Consider the following 21,526-nt stretch of genomic DNA (forward strand, 5'->3'; position numbering starts at 1 on the left):
ATGTTAACTCTTGACTGGCTAAAAAATATAAAAATAAAAAGAATAGATATTAAAGTTTCTATTACAAAAGCTAATGTTGATTCAATAAACAATGACTTTTTATACGTTTAAGGAACAGAATTTGATGTGAATAATGAATAAGTATTGTCAGATTTGGAAGTTACAAAATTATGTTTCCTTGACAACCTATCATTGATTCATCGTTTGATGACGTAATGATCCGGTCTTTTAATAAATGAGTGAAAGTGGGTTACTCTTTTTTTGACGAGTGCCCCGGCAATTATCTCAGCCTCCCTGGCGTGTGGTTGAAAAATATCATAGAAAAAAAGTATGAAAAAGAAACACCGCTTTTACACTCTCTTCTCTTTCCTTTTTACTTGAATTAATTCATAATGCTTCGTCTTGCTGCTACTCGTGCTCATGCTTCTCGCATGATTGGTCGTCGTAACGCCTCTACTGTTTCTGTCCAAAACATCGAAACTCGTTGGAAGACCCTTTCTGCCGCTGAACAAAACACCATTGCCAAACAACTTGAAGAAGCACAAAAGGGTGATTGGAAAGTCCTTTCTCTTGATGAAAAGAAGGCAGCCTGTGAGTTATAAGTGAAAAGAGAGGGAAAGGTATTAAAACATAATTTATAGATTACATTGCTTTCGGTCCTCATGGTCCCCGTGAACCTTTGACAAAGCCTGGTCATGCTATGAAGGTTTTGGGTGGCGTTGCTGGTGTTCTTGCCGCTTCCGGTGCTCTCTTCTACGCTATCCGTGTCAATGGTAATATAAATAATATTAAAAAGAGAATAGAGGAAATAATGCTTTTTATTAGGTCAAGAAACTCCTAGAACTATTAACAAAGAATGGGAACAAGCTACTAATGAATACCTCAAGAGCCAAAACTCCAATCCCATCTCTGGTATTTCCTCAGAAGGATACAAGGGAACTGGTTATGTTGTCAGCAAATAAATTCGACAGATCAATATTAACCTTGTTTCATGATACAAACGAAATAGTTTTTTTTCTTTTTCTTTTTTTTTCCCTTTATCTTTTTATGAAAACTTGTTTTCTGTGAGAGATCACTTGTTCTTTCCGTTTGTGTGAATATGGCGAAAGTTTTTTTTTAAATCTAGGCATTTAAAGAAGTATATAAAATCGCGTTGATTCTAATCAGATTGTTAAAAAAAATTTTTTTTTGTCTTCAAATTGAATACAATTTAGAAAAAGATTAGAATTGTAAACCTTATTTTTACAATAAATTATTCTGTAATAATTAAATATGTGATCTATAATATGAAAGAGAGTAAAGAACAGTATTTGAATTGATTTGCTGAAGAGTATTCATAGTTTATATGATAATAAGATATGCTGAGTTACATTTGCAAAGAAAGCAGCCTATAGCTGTCATTCAAGCAACAACAAAAAAAAAAAAAAAAAAAAAAAACGACAGTAGAAAACTCTTATGTTGACTCCAAGTATAAAGACGATAAATTAAATACGACAAAGATTCCCGAAAAAAGTAATCCAAAATAGGAAATACAACAAGTGAAAACTCAAAAACAAAACTCAGACTGCCAATGAATTGGAAAATCCTTTTGAACCCCTTTTTTATTGTAAGGAACCTATTCTTGTTCTTGTTATAGTAATCACTTTGGTCTATTCTATTCCCAATGGACCTCTTTAGCCGAGGAAAATCGAAAGGAAAGAAAAAGACAGAGGTTGTTATTCAAACCAATATTCAACCTTATGCCAACCCTTCTCTTTCTCCTAAAAGTCCTCATCCATCCGATGATTACTTTGTAGCAGGTATACTCATCCTTCTTTAATACTTTTTTTTTGCTAATTTTTTTTCCCTTTATAGGTCATAAAGTGGATGGATCTTCCACCAAAGGCCCTCAATCTTCATCTATACCAAGTACAGACCACGACATGACAGGTGTAGATTTGATGACCGATACAGAAGTAGAAGATTACTTTGAAAAAATGCTTGTATGTTCAATAAAAAAAAAAGAAAAGAAAAGAAAAACGTTTTGTTCACATATACATCAAATTCTTTCTCTCTTTGCTTTGTCTTTCTTTATTGTTAGATAAGAAGAGGCATACATGATACAAATGCAAGATTAAATATGACATCTTTTCCAGTTGATAAAAAGCGGATTATGGTTGCTCAGGATATTCAAGCCGAAACAGCATCTCCATCAACCTCAAGAAAAGATAAAAAGGTTGAAGAAACAAAAGGACCTGAATATTATGTGAAAAAGCTATCGGATACATCAAAAGGTATCAATGCAAAAGTGGTCTCTCACCTTGCTGTTGGATTAAGGACAATGCCACTAAGGTATGTAATGAGCATATCATCCCTTTTATATTTGTTATCTGACAAAAAATATATAGCTGGGTTCGTCAATTCATTGATATGAGTGGTTTACAAGTTGTTACAGATTTATTAACAACGTTAAATAAAACTAAAAATAGGCAAGTACCCTCACCAAAATTATAAAAATGATTGTGATATTAACCTCATCTTTGTGTTAGAAATGGTGCCAATCTTTCTGTAGAAGGGGATTTATTAAAATGTTTCAAGGCGCTATTAAACAATAGAGTAATTCCCATTTTTTAATATGCGACTTGTGTTATTTACTATTATTTAGATAGGTGCAAGAGAAGCCTTAAATCATCCTCAGTGTGTACAGGAGATTGTGAATTGTATCATCTCTCCATCTCTCCAATCACGTCGACTTGTATGTGAAGTGCTTGTGTTTATGTGCTATTATGAAATTCCAGTGGGGCAAGACCTTGTACTAAAAGCGATGGATAAACTACGCGACAATGAAAGAGGATTAGGCAGATTTGATGCATGGTTAGATCAGCTCGAAAACACATTATGTGGGAGGGGTAGAATGGGAAGTATGGTTGGCGCAAGCGAAGATTTTAAAAAGATGGCGGCCTATGGCTCACCAGATAATCAATTAACGGAATATGTCGTAAAGTATTATTCACTATTTGCTTAGAAAAGAAATCCAAATGCTCATTTTTTCTATAGCTGTACAATATTATTTTAGTCAATGCTATCATTAATGTAGTAGAAGATGTCGAGATAAGAATACACTTGAGAAATCAAATGACAGCCTCGGGTTTAGAACGGGTTTTGGATAAAATGAAGGAACTATCAGATGAACATATCGATCGCCAAATAAGAGAATTCAAAGCTTTAGCAGAGAATGATCAAGATGAGCTGATGGACATGTATCATGACCATGTTCTGAACGATAAAGATGACCCTAGAGAAATATTTGAATATATCTTAACTAGTATTGAAGGAACACGCGCTTACGACTTCTTTTTAAGTTGCTTACAGCACCTCTTACTGGTGAACAATGAAGAATCAAATCTCAAATCGAGGTACTTTCAAATAATTGATAATCTGGTGGCGCAAGTTGTCTTGGATCATAAAGGACTAGCTGGCGATTTTACTGCAGACTATAATACAACTGTTCAACATTTACTTGACAGATTTGCTGATCAAGACCAGCTGAAGACTACTTTAGAAGATTTAAAAGAGCTTCAAGTACATTATACAGAAATTGAAAGAGAACGGGATGTCCTTCGTTCACAATTATCGCATGAAGGAGGTAAAAAAAATTTTAGGAATCAGATAAAGTGAATAACGGTTTTTTGTGTGGAATTTGTAGATGCATTAGAGGTTGTTCAACTACGAGAAAAAACAGCATCTTTGGAAGATTTACTTCGTATGTCCCGGCATACAATTTCTACCTTACAAAAAAAATTGCGAGACTTGCAAAGTGAATATGATGCCAATCTTGAACAAGCTGGAAAACAATTTGATGAGTTTTATAAATTTATTGATGAAGATGGTTCAAATCTGGAAGGAAATGTAGTTATTTCTCGGAAAGACCTTGCGACTGCATTTGGTAGAATCCGTGCTCAAGAGAGTCTAGAAGGCCATCATAAGAAAGACTCGGACATTATTGCCAGAAAGTCACCAGTTGAATCTGATCAAAACAAATACAAATCGATCGCGGCTGGTTTGTCTGAGGATTTTAAGTCGCAGTTAGCTCGTCAGTTTGGGTCAAGTAATGGATTAGGAGAGTTCGTTTTACCAGGTACAATGCCCTTGATGGGATCTGCAGTAAGACGCTCAAACAACCGCAAGAGACAAGTGCCATCCTCCGAGATACAAGAGGAGGACCAAAAGGATTTTGCTAGGGAAAACTCTTCTGCTAATGGCGTACCAAGGGAAACGTCCACAGTTGGAGAAGGCAAGGATGCTTTGTCAAAGGAGCCAGCATACGAAGTCACTGGCATGCTTTCAGCAACAGATAAAAGTGCGAAATATGCATTGAATTCCAATATGCCACCCGTGGAACACACTGGCCTTTCTACAAAGATTGGAATTGCGGATACAGTAGACCATTCTGGAAAGGACAGTAAGGTCACAGCCATTCATCAAGCAAATATCCTTGAAAAGACCGGTTCTGCAACAGCTATTTACCAAATAAAGACATGTGAAAACCCTACTCAACAAGGCTACAATTCTCTTTCTGAGAGAGTAGATACAATGGCTAGTGAAGTTATAGATGCCAATATTCACCATAACCGCAGTAATATACCCATATCATCTAACACCCTCATTTCCAACGAGATATCATCCACACAGTTACCTCCTCCTCCTCCTCCTCCCCCACCACCACAATCTTCTACTTTATCCCCTACCAAACCTTTCTTTAGCGGAGAATCAGCAGTAACGATAAATCAGCAACAAGTATCAAGCCCAGTACCCCCACCCCCACCACCCCCACCTTTACTTATACCAGGTAACGTTCTATTACCAGCTCCTACTGCATCAAGCAATGCCTCAACGGCTCCTCCACCACCACCACCTCATCCAAGCATTGGAATACCTCCTCCCCCGCCACCAGGAGCACCTAGTGCACCGAATGCACTTATACTTCGTAAACAAATCAAACACTTGCCTACAGTGAAAACTCGACAGCTACAGTGGCAAAAGCTAAATGCAAATTACATTCAATCTACTATATGGAAAAAGGCAACATTAGAAGAAAAAGAAGTGGCATTGGAAAACATGTTTGATGCAGAAGGTGTTTTTAAGCGTATGGAAGAAATATTTGCTCAGAAGGTGATTGCTACCAAAAAGCTGGCCAAAAAAGAAAAGAGACAAGAAATTTGTATCATTGATCCAAGGAAGGCATACAACATAAGTAAAATCATCAGGTTTCTTATTTATGAAAGAAAGTTACTTACAACTTTATGCAGGTATCGCTGTCTTGGCTAAATACAAAAACATATCTTTTAAAGAATTCAAGAGAAAGCTTTTGGCTGTTGATGAAAGGTTTTGTACAGAAGTTCTGTTAAAGAATTTGCTGATGAATGCTCCTTCTCATGACGAGATGGGCAAGCTATCTGTGTTTATGAAAACGGCATCAGAAGAAGACTTGGAATGTCTATCAAAATCAGACTCGTTTTGTGCTGAGGTATTGAAAAACAAATCGCAATATACTTTAAGATTCACACAATATAGATTATGACCATTGATCGATTCAAGGAACGCCTTACACATATGTTGTTTGTCACAACGTTCCATGAACGGATTTCTCAATTGGGCAAAAATATGACCAACGTAATGGACGCTTCTACTAGCCTAAAAGATTCTGAAGCCTTTATAGACCTATTGAATGTAAGCTCCCGATTGTTTTAGAGAACTATTGACTCACTTTTACATAAAAGATTATTTTAATGGTAGGAAACTTTTTAAACGGTACTAATTTCCAAGGAGGTGCCTTTGGTATTCGTATTGGTAGTATCAATAAACTGGTTGATACTAGGGCATCAACCAATGACACAACCCTGCTTCACTTTTTGTGTACGATGGTTGAAGAAAAATTCCCCACTATTAGCCAAAGTTTGGTCAAAGATCTTGAATTGTGTGGTGAAGCATGTAGAGGTAGTAGAAATCTGTTACATAAAATACCCCCTCCCCCCCTTTTTTTTTATTAATATTGGGATATTCTAGTGACTATACAAGATCTTATCAAAGATTACAATGAGCTTAGAGTGGGGCTTCAAACTCTTATACATGAACTTGAGTGCAATTATGGACCTGACTATGAGGCAGAGGAAGGCGACAACTTTGCAGTAGTCATGTATAAATTCCGTGATAGGGCGATTGAAAAGTTTGATTTACTTGAGGTGAGATATACATCAATGGATGTTGCGTACAAAGATGTTGTATCATACTTTGGTGAAGATCCAAGCAACATGAAACCAGATGAATTCTTTGGTATCTTCCAAACATTCTTGTCAAGTTGGAAAAAAGCTAAAGGTGACATTGAGCTACAAAGAAAGAAAAAAGAACAAGCGGAGAAGTCAAAACAATATCAAGAGCAGCGCAAAGCCCTTCTTAAGAATAGATTGGATATTAAAGATGGTTTGTTGAAACTTCTTCCAATAACAGCATTAATTAAAAAGTATGTTAGGACCTTCCGATAATCAAGAAGACAAGGATATTATGGATAATCTCTTAGAAAAGCTTCGCTCAGGAGAAATGGGAACTGCTCAACAGAGAAGAAGTCGTAGAATGTCAATGAGAGAAAGAAGAAAGACAAAAACAGAATCGATGGTTGTAAAAGCAGAAGATTTATTAAGACACATACAAAATGATGAAGAGGCTCCCCCACTTCCAAAGTCAAGAAGTGGCTCAAAAAGAGTTGCCAACTTTGATAAAATGAAAAAATTAGCCTCGCTGGCTGAACAAGAAAATAGATCTTCAACCACTGTAGAACCATAAAAAAAAAGTCTAACCAATCATTTCAAACCACAAGCAATAAATTCATATCTTTGTTTGAATTTCCGGTTGCATTGCAATCTTTTTTATCATTCGAGAAACCTTTTTGTTATAATCTTATACACACTAACAATTTTGTAAGATAATGCTTCAAAAGCTCTTATTTCGTTGACATTTTCTATTTAATAGAATAAAATGACATCTCGATCAGAGGAAACAAAAGGATCCATTCCTTTTGGAGAACCTGTAGCCAATGACCCTTTTAGTCAATTACAGCAGCCATCTTCAAAAGAGTCTCCTTCAAAAAACGTAGCTGATGCCTCAGTTTTGTTTAATGATAATAATGACTCTGCAGATTTTTTTTCTAACCAACCTTCCAACGCGTCAACCAACTTCTTTAACCAACAACAAGCTGTTACCCCCGAGTCCTTCTTCGACCACCTTGGTCGAACCTCTTCAGCCAAAAGCCAGGAATATGTTTCACAGCAACCAACATCACTCATTCAAGCTTACGAACCTTCCTACACTTATGACCAGCAGGCACCCGAGCAAAATCAGTGGCAGCAATTTGACCCAAATGTCCATTATTATTATGATGAACAAAATGTCGTCCATTATTACGATCCCAACACAAATCAAGAATACGACATGAGTCAATATGGATATGACTACCAATATGACGCTCAGTATTATTCTCAAGAAGGCTATAACTCTAATGCTTACGCTTCTGTTGCTGGTCAAGATCAAAGCACTCAACAAGCTACGGTAAACCATTACCAACCGGATGCCCTTGCTCTTGCACAACAGCAATATACTTCCTCGGCCCAAGAAGGCTATGATCCAAATTTGTATGCCGCTAATCCTACAGGTAACCATCAGATACAGGAGCAGCAGCAGTATTCCTCTGTACAAGAGGATTACAACCCAAACTTGTACTCTTCCGATCCTGCAGTTGTCCCAGTAGACAACCAGTCACAACAGCAGCAACATAATCCTATACAGAAGACTTTTGACGCAAGTCTATATGCTGCTAATCCGGTAGATATTCAACAACCGCAAGAGATGCAGCAATATACATCCATACAAGACAATTACAATCCAAACATGTATACTGCCAACCCAACAGACAACCAACAGTCTAATTATCAACAGCAAGAACAGCATGCCGCTATACAAGATAGCTACGACCCAAATGTATATGCTGCTAATCCAATGGACAATCATCAATCTGATTACCAAAATCAACAGCCATCTCAGCAGCAACAACAGTCGTACTCTTCTGTCCAAGATAACTATGACCCAAATATGTATACTGCTAATTTGGAAAGTGTACCGGTAGATAGTCAGCAGCGGCACCAATCTGATGAGCAACAGCATGCTGCAGTACAAGAGAGCTTTGATTCAGGCCTTTATGATCCTAATCAAGTTGTTAATACTCTGGCAGATAATCAACAGCAGTCTGATTATCATCAAAATCAAGAACAACAGCAACAACAACAACAACAACAGGAAAGCTCTGAGCCAAAAACCTTTGCTGCTACTCCAGCCATTGTCTCTGTAGACAAGCAACAAGCAGACTATCAACAGCATTATAATGCTGATGTCTACAATTCAGAAAATTACACTACAAACGTTTTTGACCAACAAGATACTGTCTTTGAAGATTTACAATCTTCAAAGGATGCACAAGTCGATCAAAATATTGTATCTCAAAACTCCCATTTTACTGTATCTTCTTTGAATGAGAATAATGATACTGCTAATGCTGCCGTTTTTGATGTGAGTAGTGACGAACCTGCTACTACTGATAATACCATGTATGCTTCGCAAGACTTGAATCATAAAGAAGTATCCCAATCAAACTACAATCCTGAATTATACAGTATTGATCATAAATCTAAGACCAAGCAGGAGGAAAAAGGCATCCAACTGCAGCAAGAGCAGGTAGAAGACAATCAAGTTTCTCCTGATGACGTAATGTATTTTAACTATCAAGATCAGACTTATTCACCCAACGGTTTCAATACTCACCCGATAAGCCCTGATCAGCAAGAGCTTAGAACGGATACGCCGACTGCATTGGTTGATCTTAACGGTGCTCCATTTGTAGAACCTACAGTTCATCAAGGACCCGAATCTCAATTTGCAGAAATTCAACTAGCTCCAGCAAGCAGCTATATCTCCAACGATGCAACCACTGTTCCTTCTACAACAGAAACGTCTCAACCTGACTTGGTTGCCTATTCTTCTGGTACAGAACAGGTCAAGAGTGAACAAAGTGATTATCCTAATGTAGAGCAATTGAATGCATATGAACCACTCACTGGCGACTCTCAATTCGAAGAAGTTCAATTCTCTCAACTGTATAAGCCTGCTGAGACTACTGCACGTGCCATCTCACCCAACCCTTTGCCAAATCGTGTGACATCTCCGTTTGGGTCTTCGCCTTTCAGTTCAACAACAAAGCCACCAGAACGTATCCTGTCCCCGCCTTCCTCTTTAAACTATGGTCGGCCATCCCTTGATCATGCATCGCCCAGAAGCTCACTCGATCGTTCTTTTACTGACCGCGTTGCCTCTCCTGCACTCCCCTTGATCCCTTGTCCTGATCCTCAGTGTGAAGGTGAAAATAAGCCTAAAGCTAAATTTTGTTGCGAATGTGGTCGTCCTTTGGCTGGTTTATCTCGATCCAATACGCCTTTCTCGAGAACAGCAACTCCTTTTGCTATGTCAGAGGCAGTACAACAGCGAAATCCTATGGATGACAAGAAAGAAGCCATGATAGCAAGTCTAAAGAATTTTGTGGGCCACTCTGTTCTTTTCGATACCAGCATAACTGTGGAACAAAAAAAGGCAGCTCTTATCTCTTATGTCGAAGGTAGAATAAATGAGTTCTCAAACGAGGATAGTAAATGTTTGCTGTGGAAAATTGTAAAGTTGCTTATTGAAGAAGATGGCGTTTTAGGTGAAAGGTAAATAAGTATTACATACCCGTGATTAAAGTTTTTCTAATTTCCTTTAGTAAACAATTGGATGATTCCATTGTTTCACTTCTTGGTTCTGCAAAGGAATCAGATGAATCAGGTTTATTAGATCAATTGGAAGGATTTTTGTTGAAAGGGGATCGAGAAGGTGCATGTCAATTTGCAATGGATCATGATATGTGGGACCATGCGTTGATTATCAGTCGAGAAGGCGATCTTTATAAGCAAGTTGTTTCTCGATTTATGGACCGAGCCCTTTTCTCTTCCTCTGCTCAATGGATGCCTCAGACATCAGAAGACAAAAAGTATTTGCGTATCCTTTATTCCTTGTTTAGTGGTACAGATATGGGTAAGTTGTTGGTGTAATGTATTTATTTTTTATTAAAATTTTCTGTAGTTACTCAGCTTGTAAGAAACACGGTTGAAGAGAATTCATCTGTATCAAAGGAAACATTAAAAGATTGGAAAGTTGCTTTATCTTTAATTTTGGCTAACCGAACTAATGGTGATCAGGCAGCAATTCATGGCTTAGGCAATGCCTTGAAGCAGTGTGAACTTGTTGATGAATCTTGTATTTGGTAAGCAGTTGATAATATTGTTTATTTATGACACTAAATTTTGTAATTTACTACAGTTATATCTTATCACCAGAAACTTCTGTTTTATCTGGATTGGATGCTAGTATTACTGATGCATCATATACAGATCTGGATTTATTCTATATCGCAGAACTATATGATTTTGCTATTAAAGACGGAAACACACCTTCATTACAAACCTTTAAATTCATTCATGCTTGGTGGTTGGCTGATTTAGGCTTTGAGCAAGAGTCTCAAGCTTATTGTGAATCGATTATAAACGCGATTGGATCCAATGATCATTCAATGTTTATAGAAAGATTTAAACAAGTTTCCCACCCACTCTTAGAATCTACAAGGTTTGTAAAAAAAATACAATGTGTGGATATATATCTGATTTTAATCTACACACAGTGAAAATATCGCATCTCTTTTAAACAAGAGTACTTTTGACAAGTTAATCGATACAATTGAAAATAAATTTAAAGTAAACAACTATGGTGGGTATAGCACAAGTAACAATTACTATTCAAATCAGACTCCATTTTCTTATGGCCAAGGTAATATAATACCTTTTGAAATCCAATCTATATTACTTACACATGCACCTAGACGCAGCTCCTGAACAATCACAAGATACTGCAAATCAAAATGCTTACGACTATGGTTATAGTTATGGGAAAAGCTACACCCCAGCTGCTGATACAAGCTACACCCCAGCTGTTGATACAAACTACACCCCAGCTGCTAATACAAGTTACCAACCTGTGCATACCACCACTGCTACTAGTTATAGCCCAGTCGATACCGCTTATCAGTCATCAGGTGCAACTAATGCGTATCAGAATGATGATGACGATTTAGGATTCGGAAACTCCTCTACTAAAAAGAATAGGAGCACTAGTGAACAGCAGCCAAGCGACGAAAGCGAAAAGAAAGAGACAGCCCCGAAGGAAGAACCAAAGAAGGAGCAAGAGAAAAGTTCTGGATGGGGCCTCTTTTCTCTCTTTTCCCGAAAAGAAACCCATTCGACAGATGAAAAGAAGCCAGTGAAGGCTAACTTGGGACAAGAGAGCTCATTTTATTACGACGAGGAGCAAAAGCGCTGGGTAAACAAGTTGAATGATACAAAGCCTGTGGCCGCTACTCCACCCCCTCCACCCAAGGCAATGACGCCACAGCCACAGCCTTCAGCAACCATGTCACCACCATCCAATTCTCTTGGTCCAAATCCTAGTAGTGTTCCCCCTCGTGTGAACTCTGCACCGATTAGTAGTCCGCTTTCGAGTAGTGCGCCTCCAGCAGCATCTAACACACCTCCTATTGGAAATAACAGAAGAGCAGGTACAAGTGGTAGAAAGCCTATGCGTTCTCGCTATGTAGATGTATTTAATTCACAAAAATAATTTTGAAATAAAATTTATATTAAGTCATTATGTAATAAGGGGTGACATCGCCTCTTCTATTTTGCATGCCCTTACTTCATCACAGGATAAGCGATTATTAAAACCTGTTCGGATAGTATATAGTCCGGAATAAGAAGAAGGTTGCGGCTTTTCATAATTGTTCTTATATGCTGGTTTAGACAAAGTACATATGCTAACATGATGTTTTTCTCTATTCAAAATCGCCATATGTACAATTAGCTATCGTAATGTTAATAATAAAGATATGGTACTTGATATTCAAAGTTGAGAGAGTTGAATATGTAAGCAATGTCTTCCTGTTCCTCTACATGCTTGGATATGTAATATCATAATCCAGTTAGCAAGTGACATTTCAAGCAATGGGCATAGAATTGCTCGTAAAACAATCCGTTGAAGGATGCACAGTTCTAGATTAACTTTACTCATTAAGCATTTCTCATAAGCCTAAGTTATAGATCCCATTTGAACAGTGGTCAGAGAGCAGCGAATTTTTATTCAATGTGGCATACTTGTCATTTATAAACCACAGCCATATAAACCTAACAATAAAGGAAGACAAGGACGTAATAGAATCAGCAATAAGCATACCCGCCTATTGTTTTGGCTTCATCATGAGGTTGATGTTTATAAAAAATATTCTGAAAAAGTAAATTCATTGATATTCAACAGTATAATCTATCAAATACATATAAGAGTAAAGACTAAATTTGTTTATCTCGGAAAAATAAATAAATATTGAATGCTTGAAATGGGTAAAAAAGTAGAAAGTTAATACATCAAGAGATCTATCAAATTCTTCAAAGGTTAGAAGCAATGTAATGCAGTCCGCGATGAAAATCAATATTTTAAACAAAACAAAGCGTATCAGCTTCTTTTCTTAGTTCGATTTTAACCTCATATTACAAATATACCAGGCAAATGTGTGGCATAAAAGCTAAATTTACTACAAAAAAGTTAATAGTTACTAGTCAATATTTTCTACTGTTTATTATATGTTAATTAGCATCATTGAATTCTCATCATGTTATTCTAAACCTGTTATAATTACATATAGAAAAATTCATGATACCCATCAAGATTTTTTAATGAAGAACAATATGAAAAGTTTGCTGTTTCGAAATATGCATTTAAGAGTTTTCAAGGACACATACGCTTCAGCGTAATCTTATTGAAGGAATGTTACGACAGCAACGATTGAAATTTCAATCACAGACATACCTTGCCTCATCCTCTGCATGCAATTAGTAAGTATTATGAATGCGTTGCACACGAGCTTTCATCTGCAATGCTTAATCCATATACTTCTTGAAGTAATAGACCGTGTTTATACGCTTAAACAAGTTTTGAAAGAAAGATTGATATCCCAAATCTTTGCAAAATAGTCAGTCAAAAAATGCTTGGACAATGCAAGTATTGCTTTGTTTAGGATATTCAATTGAATAAAATGAGGTGATCTAATTTTTTGAATCGTAGTTGTGAAGCAGATATCAATATGGCAATTAATATACAAAGTACAATGATTGATTAGATGCATTTCAGTTATATTTTTCTGTCAAAACATCCGTCTCTGGCAGGAGGCATCAGCAATGAAGGTGTTTATTAAGTCGCAATAATGTCGCTTCGTCCGGCCTAAGCTTTCGTAATTTAACATCCGTCTTACTGGGTGATGACATAGGAGCTGCACCTATTTTTACACATTCTTTAATCCCAGACAAAAAGATAATTTGGCAGCTTTTGCTTACTTGTCAAGATCGACAGTGCATCAAGTATGAAACATGTTTATGATCGGTCTATATTATATTCTATACAAGTTCTTTAAAAAACATAGAATATATTGCAACTATATTACAACCACCTAATAATGCGGGAAAAAGAACATTTTTAGTATAAAACTATTATAACTTTTAATAAGCTATTTTAATATGTTATTGGGCTTGGGACAATCCCTGAGAAGGCATGCGTGCACCCCAAAAGCGAGTCGACCCTGAATTATAAAAATAGAATATTTGACAAATTGTATCAACCTTAATTGATCTGCAAAGATTATTTTTACTTTCTTCCAGCACAAATATTTCAAATAATGTGTTTGTAAGCGGAAAAAGAAAATTTAGCCCTTTTCTATTGTTTTAATCAACACATACACACTCACACGAGCTATCTTAAAGGAAGGGGAAAGAAGTGTGAAACTGAACTGTATTTAGTAAGGATCGGAAATAAAAAAACCATGGCATTTCTATAAATATCAAGAGTCTAAAAATATGGATGTCTAGAATATCAAATCTGTCTCTTAAAGCGGTCACCACGAATTGTATAAATATCACCTCTTTCATCATTATTTACACTCTTCTCTCTCTCGAAAAATTACAAAAAAAATGTTCCAATTCTGGAGTGAATGGAGACGTAGAGGAAATATGGATTCTATGGAAAATAAAGACAACGAAGAAGAAGACAATAGCAGTCAAATGGTTAGAACACCATCCGAATGGAGCATTGATTGGAGTAATGAGCCAAAAAGAACTTTATCATTCAAAGAAGACTACGTTTCTTTCCCAAGTCTAGAACCAAATGTGGAAGTCACATATTCAAATTGATTCGTATGTTCCTCATATGTAAATAGGCCTATCCTTTCCTTTCATTCTGTAGCATTTTTCTATTTATGAACTATTTTTTATATGTTTCTTTTATATATATGCCCCCATCCTCTCTCTCTATCTCTTTTGTATATGTTCACCTCTTTTCCTTTCTTTTTCTCTATAAATAAATAATAAAAATTATGATTTTTTTCTATTATGTCGGCATCAGATATGCAAATCCATAGAGTTCTGTGTTACTGTGATTGACACATTCATTTATGCTCAGGGAAATTCATACACGTTTTGATCGAAAACAAAAAAACTCTACTAAATTAGAAATCTTATTTTTTTTTTTGCATTTTAACACTCCAGAACAAAGAACCCAAAAAAGGAACAATCACACACATTTTTTTCTTTTTTTTTTTTCTGCAATTGCAAAATGTTAAAGAATTCAGATTTACAAAAAAAGAAAGAACAAAAGACAATAGTAAATGGTAAAATAATGCACAAGTATATAACAAAGTAAATTCATATTATTTACTAGGCTTAAGTAACCAAACTGAAATCAACCCTTATGCAATCGATCTTACTTTTGACAAATCAGCTCTAGAAAGAGATTTGACTGAAAAAATCCAACATTTAAGTTTAATTACACATTCCACTACAATTTCGAAATCCAAGTTTATGCCTTATTGTGCTTGAAACTATTATTAGACCCACACGAGTTGTTGACACATACATACAAACATATATATAAATATGTTTGTATAAAAAAAATAAAATGATTTTCATAACCCACGTTTTTGTAATTATTTCCGCAACAAGTATGTATTATTATTTAAAATAAGTAAATATAAGGAAACCAATGAGACCAACAAGAATAGGGGTGAATAGATTAAAGCTAGTCTTTTTGATTACATTATTTGGTTTATAATTTGCATGAATCCATTGTTCAATCTACAAGTATAATGAGCACAAACAGGATTAATATAAAGTATATAGTTTATACCCTTCCAATGGCCATAGAAATTTCCATAAAATTAGGATCGCAAGCTTCATTCTTCTTTGCAATTTCAAACACATATTTTCTAAAGACAGCAATGACATTATCCATGCTTGTGCACTCCAAAATTAATTTAACTGCTTCTCCTTTGCGAATTTTTATGTTACGTTGATAAATATCCAAATTATTAAATACGAGTGCAAGTGTAGCAATAGCCATCACTTGAGGAATAGCACAAAACATAAATATTGGGCGTGTTTGAAGCTTTGAAAGATAAGTCAGCACATCTGGTACGTGATTCAATACATTCAACACCATATCATTCAAACAATATTTCGCCTATAAGCAATTTAGTATTGCTGCAGTCAAATAGTATTCTTCTTACTTTCAATTGGTTCTCTGCCTTTGTAAACTCACTAAACTCTTCAGCGTATTTACCCCAAATTTCTTTTGGCCAAAATTGACGACCATCATCCAAATCTTCTCTATAGTCACGAATAATATTTGTCTTTTGTAAAAAGAGTCCCATTGAATTAGAAATTTTCTTTTCCTCAGCAAGCTCCTTTAATTCATATCCTGATGCAGAAAAGATATCTGAAAGACCATAGCCTACAAGACCAGCAACATAGTGACAGTAAAGATCAAAGTCCTTGACGGTGGCTACAGACGTATTCTCACGATGTTCGCCTGTGGCATAATCTGCCATACCATTACCCATTAATTTTGTAATGTTTTCAATCACTGATTGATATTGAGGCTTTAAGCGAAGAAATTCATCGATCACAACATCAAATTGTACCAACAATTCACGATCCTTTTCGTTGGGCCCACCTAGAGTAAAATTAGAGTGATGTATTGTTATAGAAAAAGAAACTTACTTTCGTTAAACGTCCATCCTTTCTTATAGATGATTTTATCAAATGATCTTAAAAGTTCTACTTTTCTATCTAAAGGCAATGTCATATCATCCTCAATTGTATCCAATCCACGTAAAACAAGGTAAAATAAACAAATCTAGTAAAATATTAAAAAGAATACAGGAACGATATATCAGTAACTTACAGCGTCTCTCACTTCATCAGGTTCTAATTCCTGAATGACAGCTGCAAAACTTCGAGATGTCTATTTTACCGTTAATTGACACTCACTTTTTAATGTTTCATAATTACCATATTCAAAAAGTCATAACAACGCTTCTTCGACGCGTCCTTGGCTAAAGTTTGTTGAAGACGAATTTGAGCATCTGTTTTGGGTGCAAACTTGTACTGATATAAAGCAACTAACTCTTCAGGTCGAGTAATGGAATTTAAAATGACAGACAACATGATGAAAGAAGAATCAAAAAAAAAAAAATTAATACAATGTTACACTTTAACTCAGGGCTTAAATATTTTCCCAGAAAATAAGGAGCCGTCGTAAGGCGTTACTTTTACTCAGCTTATACACATCACAACCAATCAAATTTTTTATTTTACATTCAGTTTGAGCTTTCATGTAGAATGTTCAGAAAAAGTTTTAAATATCCATGACAAGTAGCATACTATATAGAAAGAATATTTTCTTATTTATATTTGGTTTTTTCTTCAGGGGCTTCTAAGAAAGAAGAGGGGGTTTATATCGCTTACAGGTGCCGGCTGAGTGACACCTGTTACACTGCATCACCTGATACTGCATTTTCCTGTTTGTTCAATCCTAAACAAGGGTCTTTATTTTATATATGTTGCTTAGGATCTGTTTATTCAAATAAGAGATAGAATGACTTTTATCAGCTGGAGTGATGTACGTGTATTCCGTGACAGTTATTTGAAAAGTATAGATGAGAAATAAGTAAACAGAAAAACATGATATTGCATATGAATATATTATGAACACAAACTTGTCGTTTAACTAAATAATTGATGTCACATAAGCATATAAAAAAAGTACAAGAAGCAGTTTACATAAATTAATATTCCTGTAGCAGCAACAAATAACCTTACATCTTTTAATTTAATTTAAACCCCCTTGATCTGTCATTGGTTTTTGTAGAATAAGGTAAGTTTACCTGGCATAGATTGTGGAATATGATTTTTCTCCTAAAGTCTCACACAGTACTCTGATGATTCTATCACATAGATTTTCAACAAAAGCACGTCTTCATTTAATCAGTCCACACCACTTTACTGATCTCCTGTGTGTCTTATGCGGCAAAATCGAAACGGATAAATGTTTCGTCTGGGATTGTACCCACAGACGCTCGATCTGGGAGACTCATTGGAAACACATTTTCGACTCTCATCCTTTCTGGCCTGATGAATTAGTTGCACGATCTATATACATCCTTTGTCGTGTGGCTAGGGACAATCATACTGTAGCCTCATAGAAGAGCACACCTGAAATTTATATTTTGTTTCTTATTTTATCTATAATTTTATTTCCACCAGTGCATGGGTTAACGACGCTTGAATAAACGTTTCTTTTATAAAAAAAAATAAAGTATATCCTCACCATTCTCTTTATCAGAAAATAAATTTAAGCCTGATCTGTAAAAAAAAATAAAGAGGGGTGTTCAATTTTACAGTGAAAACATAAAGAAACATGTGTATATTGCAATGATATATTTATATCTTCATGCTAGTTAATAAAAAGAGAACAAACTTTTGATTAATCAATATTAGTTGAGCAGTAACTTAACCGAATTTAACATAGAAATAGCTTTTAAATTAAAAAAATAAATAAATGGAATCAATAGTAAACTTCATGATATAAAAATTGAAAAAACTACTTGATCTGCGCAGAAGACATTGTATTATACAAGATGAATAAACTAGCTAAACAAACAGATAATTCATTAAGGATGGTCTAGATAGCAGTGATATTGTAAAAATGCCGTTGTGTGATATCTAACATTTGGTAGTTGAAGAATACGATATATCGAGCGTATAAAAGAAAACATATAGAGACCGAAAATATATCTGAATAAATCCCTATGCTGTTAGTTACATCATACCATAAATTTATAATGATAAAAAAATTTATTAAGAGACATCAAAGATTAATAAAAGAATTAAAAGGCATTGTAGTAAGTACATAATATCCTGCGACCATATTTGGAAAAGTATATGGATTATTTGTTTTTCATATGATTCATATATACATGCAAATACGACATATACTCACATTTGAATCATATTCATCGAATTGTTGCTAAATTCAATTGTGGTTTGTTGAATTTAGACATTTTGTTTAAATATTTCAACATAAATAACTTTATCATATGTACAAAAAAATATTGAATTTAGCTTTAATATTACAATCATATCGATCATTCAAACGTTTTCATAAATACACAACTATTAAACAAGAAACAACTTTTAACAATTATTAATTTAGCAAAGATTAAATTTTTATTTACAAAATTGAAAAAAAAGAAAGCTTCCCATCTTATAATGGGAACAGCTATGAAAAAAAATCCCATAGCCACACTCTTCAGTAAAGCATTTGAACATACAGAAAGACTTATTAAAGAAATATTTCAAAATTATGATAAATTTTTCCCAAGATCAGACAAAGTATTACTCATTATTGTATTTCTAACTTGCACTTATGATTGTTCAGAAAATTCCTTCATAAATAAGTAAAAAGCTGTAGAAATTAGCTTTATTTTTACTTTTTCCGAAAAAAAAAAAAAAAAAAAAAAAAAAAAAAAAAACTTTTGGGTTAATCACAATTATGAGATAGAGCTGAAATTTTTTCGTAAGGGAACTTACTCTAAAAATTTATGAAAAATGATATTATTATTGTTAAAACTTTTACTGGTATTAGATATAATATTAAAGGGGAAAATTTACAGAAAGAAAGAAAGCAAAATTTTATGTAACTAAGTAATTATGATATGCATTACATGATGTCCTTTGTATTTTTACCCTTTTATTTATTAATTTAGTTGCATAGCAACTAGCTCAGTAGTGAATAAAATCCAATCAATTTGAGCACAATTTTTATGTGCCTGAAAGTATAAAAAAGACTTGATGGTGCTCTAAGCAAATACAATGAATAGAAACCAACCTCATAAGATAAAAAACGATGTAAAATGCCTTTATTTATATCCCTAGATATTTTTGCTAATATGAAGTTACTTTGATTCTATATTATGGATAATCAAAGCCGAGTGCTTAATATTCCTCACTGAACACTCTTTAAAACTCCTTCTTAATTATAGACATGCTTTTTTTTTCGCTCTAGTTCAATTGAGACTTCAAATGCTAGTTTTATGAAGCTTTTATTCATATGTATAGATACTCCAAAGCTTAATAGTATACGTATGATAACGAACCAACCAAGGTAGCAGTGGTACACTTAAGAGCAACCTAAATATAAAGAAGGTTTTATTGAAACACACGATGAGCTCATAAAAAAAGAATATACAATCACTGCGAAAGACACTAACAAGTTTAATTATACAGACAAGGACAAAAAAAAAGAGAATGCTTGCTTCTTAACATTACTAGCTAGTCATAAACTATTTCTCAAGTATCTTAAATTTAGTTAATCCATTTACAATATAAATGTGATAATAGTATGCAAGAAACATAGCATATATCTGCTGCTTGTTAATAATGATATTACAAATAAATGTATTTAAAGTCAATTTGACTTTGCCTAGGGTAAATTTCTAGTATGTATATAAAGAACAATATGCAACTTATATTTAGTTCCAAGATAAACCCAACAAGTTTAATTTTTACTCGATTGATATAAAGAAGCAAAGGCACAGTTAATTTTTTATACTAAATGAAGTTCAGTGACACAAATCATAATTCACAAGATTAGTAAATTAGGCGTTACGTTGTGATATAATAATAGTCTTCAAAAGATTTTATTTAGTAAAGACATCTTAATTTTAGCTTTTAATTTTTAGAAGCCTTTCTATTTAAAGCTTTATACACATTAACTTTGTTAGCTATCTCTTATAAGGACATATATGATCACAATGGCAAACTTAATAGTAATACGAACAGATCTACATATAAATCAATGGAGCATTTTGTTCTAGTTCTCTTAGATTATCAATACATAGTCATATTTTCGCAAGAACTTATGTTTTTATATTTAAAGCTTCACTACATAAAAACAATGAGGATCAGTTAAAATTATGATTTCTGATAATCCATGTTTTTTCTTACAACAAATATGCTTTCTGACCATCAATTGATAATTTTTCGTAGTTAATATCTTTAATTTGCTTATTTTGAATAAAGCTGTTACTTCCAAAATCCGGTTTGCTCTTTTTAATTCTTTATTCTTGTTCTGGTTACTTTAATTATATCAAAAAGGAATCCTCACTTGCACGATTCGCAATTTTTATCCTTGTAAGGGTCTTTGCAAGATATTGAAAATAAAGGTGGTGCACTCTAAATACAAACAATGTGTGTGTTTTAGTACACTGTTACTTCTTTCACAAAATAAAATAATTATTTATAATATATTTAAACTTTGTACACTGTTCATAATTCTGACATTAATATCTGTATTATCCATATTTATACATAATTAATGTAAGTACTTGCTTCTTAGTCGCTAGTTTAGTTTAGCAAAGTATGCATACCAACACATTTACTTTTTCAAATATTTATATTACTAAATTTTAATAATGCCTGATTGCCATTCTATGGTTTCCTTGGAGCATAGCAGTAGTTAATAATTTCAAGCACTGTTAATCTTTTTGCCAAAAAATTAAATAGTAGATAATGCGTATTAGTGGATATGAAAATAAGGCAATAGTGAATATAAAGAGTTTATAGCCATTGAAGCATTTATATTAACTGAACACACAGCTTATAACATGAAACAAAAAGTAAGGGAAAGTTTATCACTTTTCAGTTGCCCTTTATTAACTGGCCAAAGCAAAACATCAAAATATAACAAAAGAAGATAAAGCTAGAAACACAAGCCCATTAATGGTTTCTTTTAAAAGTGCAACAACCTTCTTTCCGAACAGTAATTTGGTGTTTTATACATTTGAGATAGTCTTTAATTATATAGTGCTGACTGTATTTAGCTTAATAGAAGTAAAGAAACAAAAAAAAAACTTTCCTGCCGCTTAAAAAAAATTTTACATACGTATAATAGTTACTTTAGAACTTTATGATATAATCTGTTTTTC

General features: G+C 34.2%; 5 protein-coding genes across 5 annotated transcripts; 4 read left to right on the forward strand and 1 right to left on the reverse strand.

Annotated features, from left to right (window-relative positions):
- Window positions 1-431: 431 nt before the first annotated feature.
- Window positions 432-962, forward strand: RO3G_05140 (cytochrome c oxidase subunit IV; the record flags this gene model as incomplete). The annotated part of the gene is made up of 3 exons (XM_067659730.1): window positions 432-591; window positions 642-773; window positions 826-962. The coding sequence occupies 3 exons, from the start codon at window positions 432-434 to the stop codon at window positions 960-962; spliced, it is 429 nt and encodes a 142-aa protein (XP_067515831.1).
- Window positions 963-1,663: 701 nt separating this feature from the next.
- On the forward strand, window positions 1,664-2,613 carry RO3G_05141 (uncharacterized protein; the record flags this gene model as incomplete). Its single annotated transcript, XM_067659731.1, has 5 exons — window positions 1,664-1,799; window positions 1,855-1,982; window positions 2,081-2,331; window positions 2,388-2,468; window positions 2,529-2,613. The coding sequence occupies 5 exons, from the start codon at window positions 1,664-1,666 to the stop codon at window positions 2,611-2,613; spliced, it is 681 nt and encodes a 226-aa protein (XP_067515832.1).
- Window positions 2,614-2,893: 280 nt separating this feature from the next.
- On the forward strand, window positions 2,894-11,784 carry RO3G_05142 (uncharacterized protein; the record flags this gene model as incomplete). The annotated part of the gene is made up of 15 exons (XM_067659732.1): window positions 2,894-2,977; window positions 3,037-3,625; window positions 3,686-4,143; window positions 4,210-5,233; window positions 5,289-5,506; window positions 5,554-5,709; window positions 5,760-5,976; window positions 6,172-6,459; window positions 6,509-6,807; window positions 7,006-9,788; window positions 9,839-10,149; window positions 10,198-10,378; window positions 10,435-10,741; window positions 10,917-10,938; window positions 10,991-11,784. The coding sequence occupies 15 exons, from the start codon at window positions 2,894-2,896 to the stop codon at window positions 11,782-11,784; spliced, it is 7,731 nt and encodes a 2,576-aa protein (XP_067515833.1).
- A 2,393-nt stretch (window positions 11,785-14,177) lies between these two features.
- On the forward strand, window positions 14,178-14,396 carry RO3G_05143 (uncharacterized protein; the record flags this gene model as incomplete). The annotated part of the gene is made up of 1 exon (XM_067659733.1): window positions 14,178-14,396. One exon carries the CDS (start codon window positions 14,178-14,180, stop codon window positions 14,394-14,396), a length of 219 nt encoding a protein of 72 aa, XP_067515834.1.
- Window positions 14,397-15,381: 985 nt separating this feature from the next.
- Window positions 15,382-16,706, reverse strand: RO3G_05144 (farnesyl-diphosphate farnesyltransferase; the record flags this gene model as incomplete). The annotated part of the gene is made up of 5 exons (XM_067659734.1): window positions 15,382-15,720; window positions 15,767-16,212; window positions 16,260-16,395; window positions 16,444-16,503; window positions 16,551-16,706. 5 exons carry the CDS (start codon window positions 16,704-16,706, stop codon window positions 15,382-15,384), a joined length of 1,137 nt encoding a protein of 378 aa, XP_067515835.1.
- Between the last annotated feature and the right edge of the window lie 4,820 nt (window positions 16,707-21,526).

Source organism: Rhizopus delemar, genomic scaffold (genome assembly GCF_000149305.1).
Source record: "Rhizopus delemar RA 99-880 supercont3.3 genomic scaffold, whole genome shotgun sequence".
NCBI classification, from domain to species: Eukaryota; Fungi; Mucoromycota; class Mucoromycetes; order Mucorales; family Rhizopodaceae; genus Rhizopus; species Rhizopus delemar.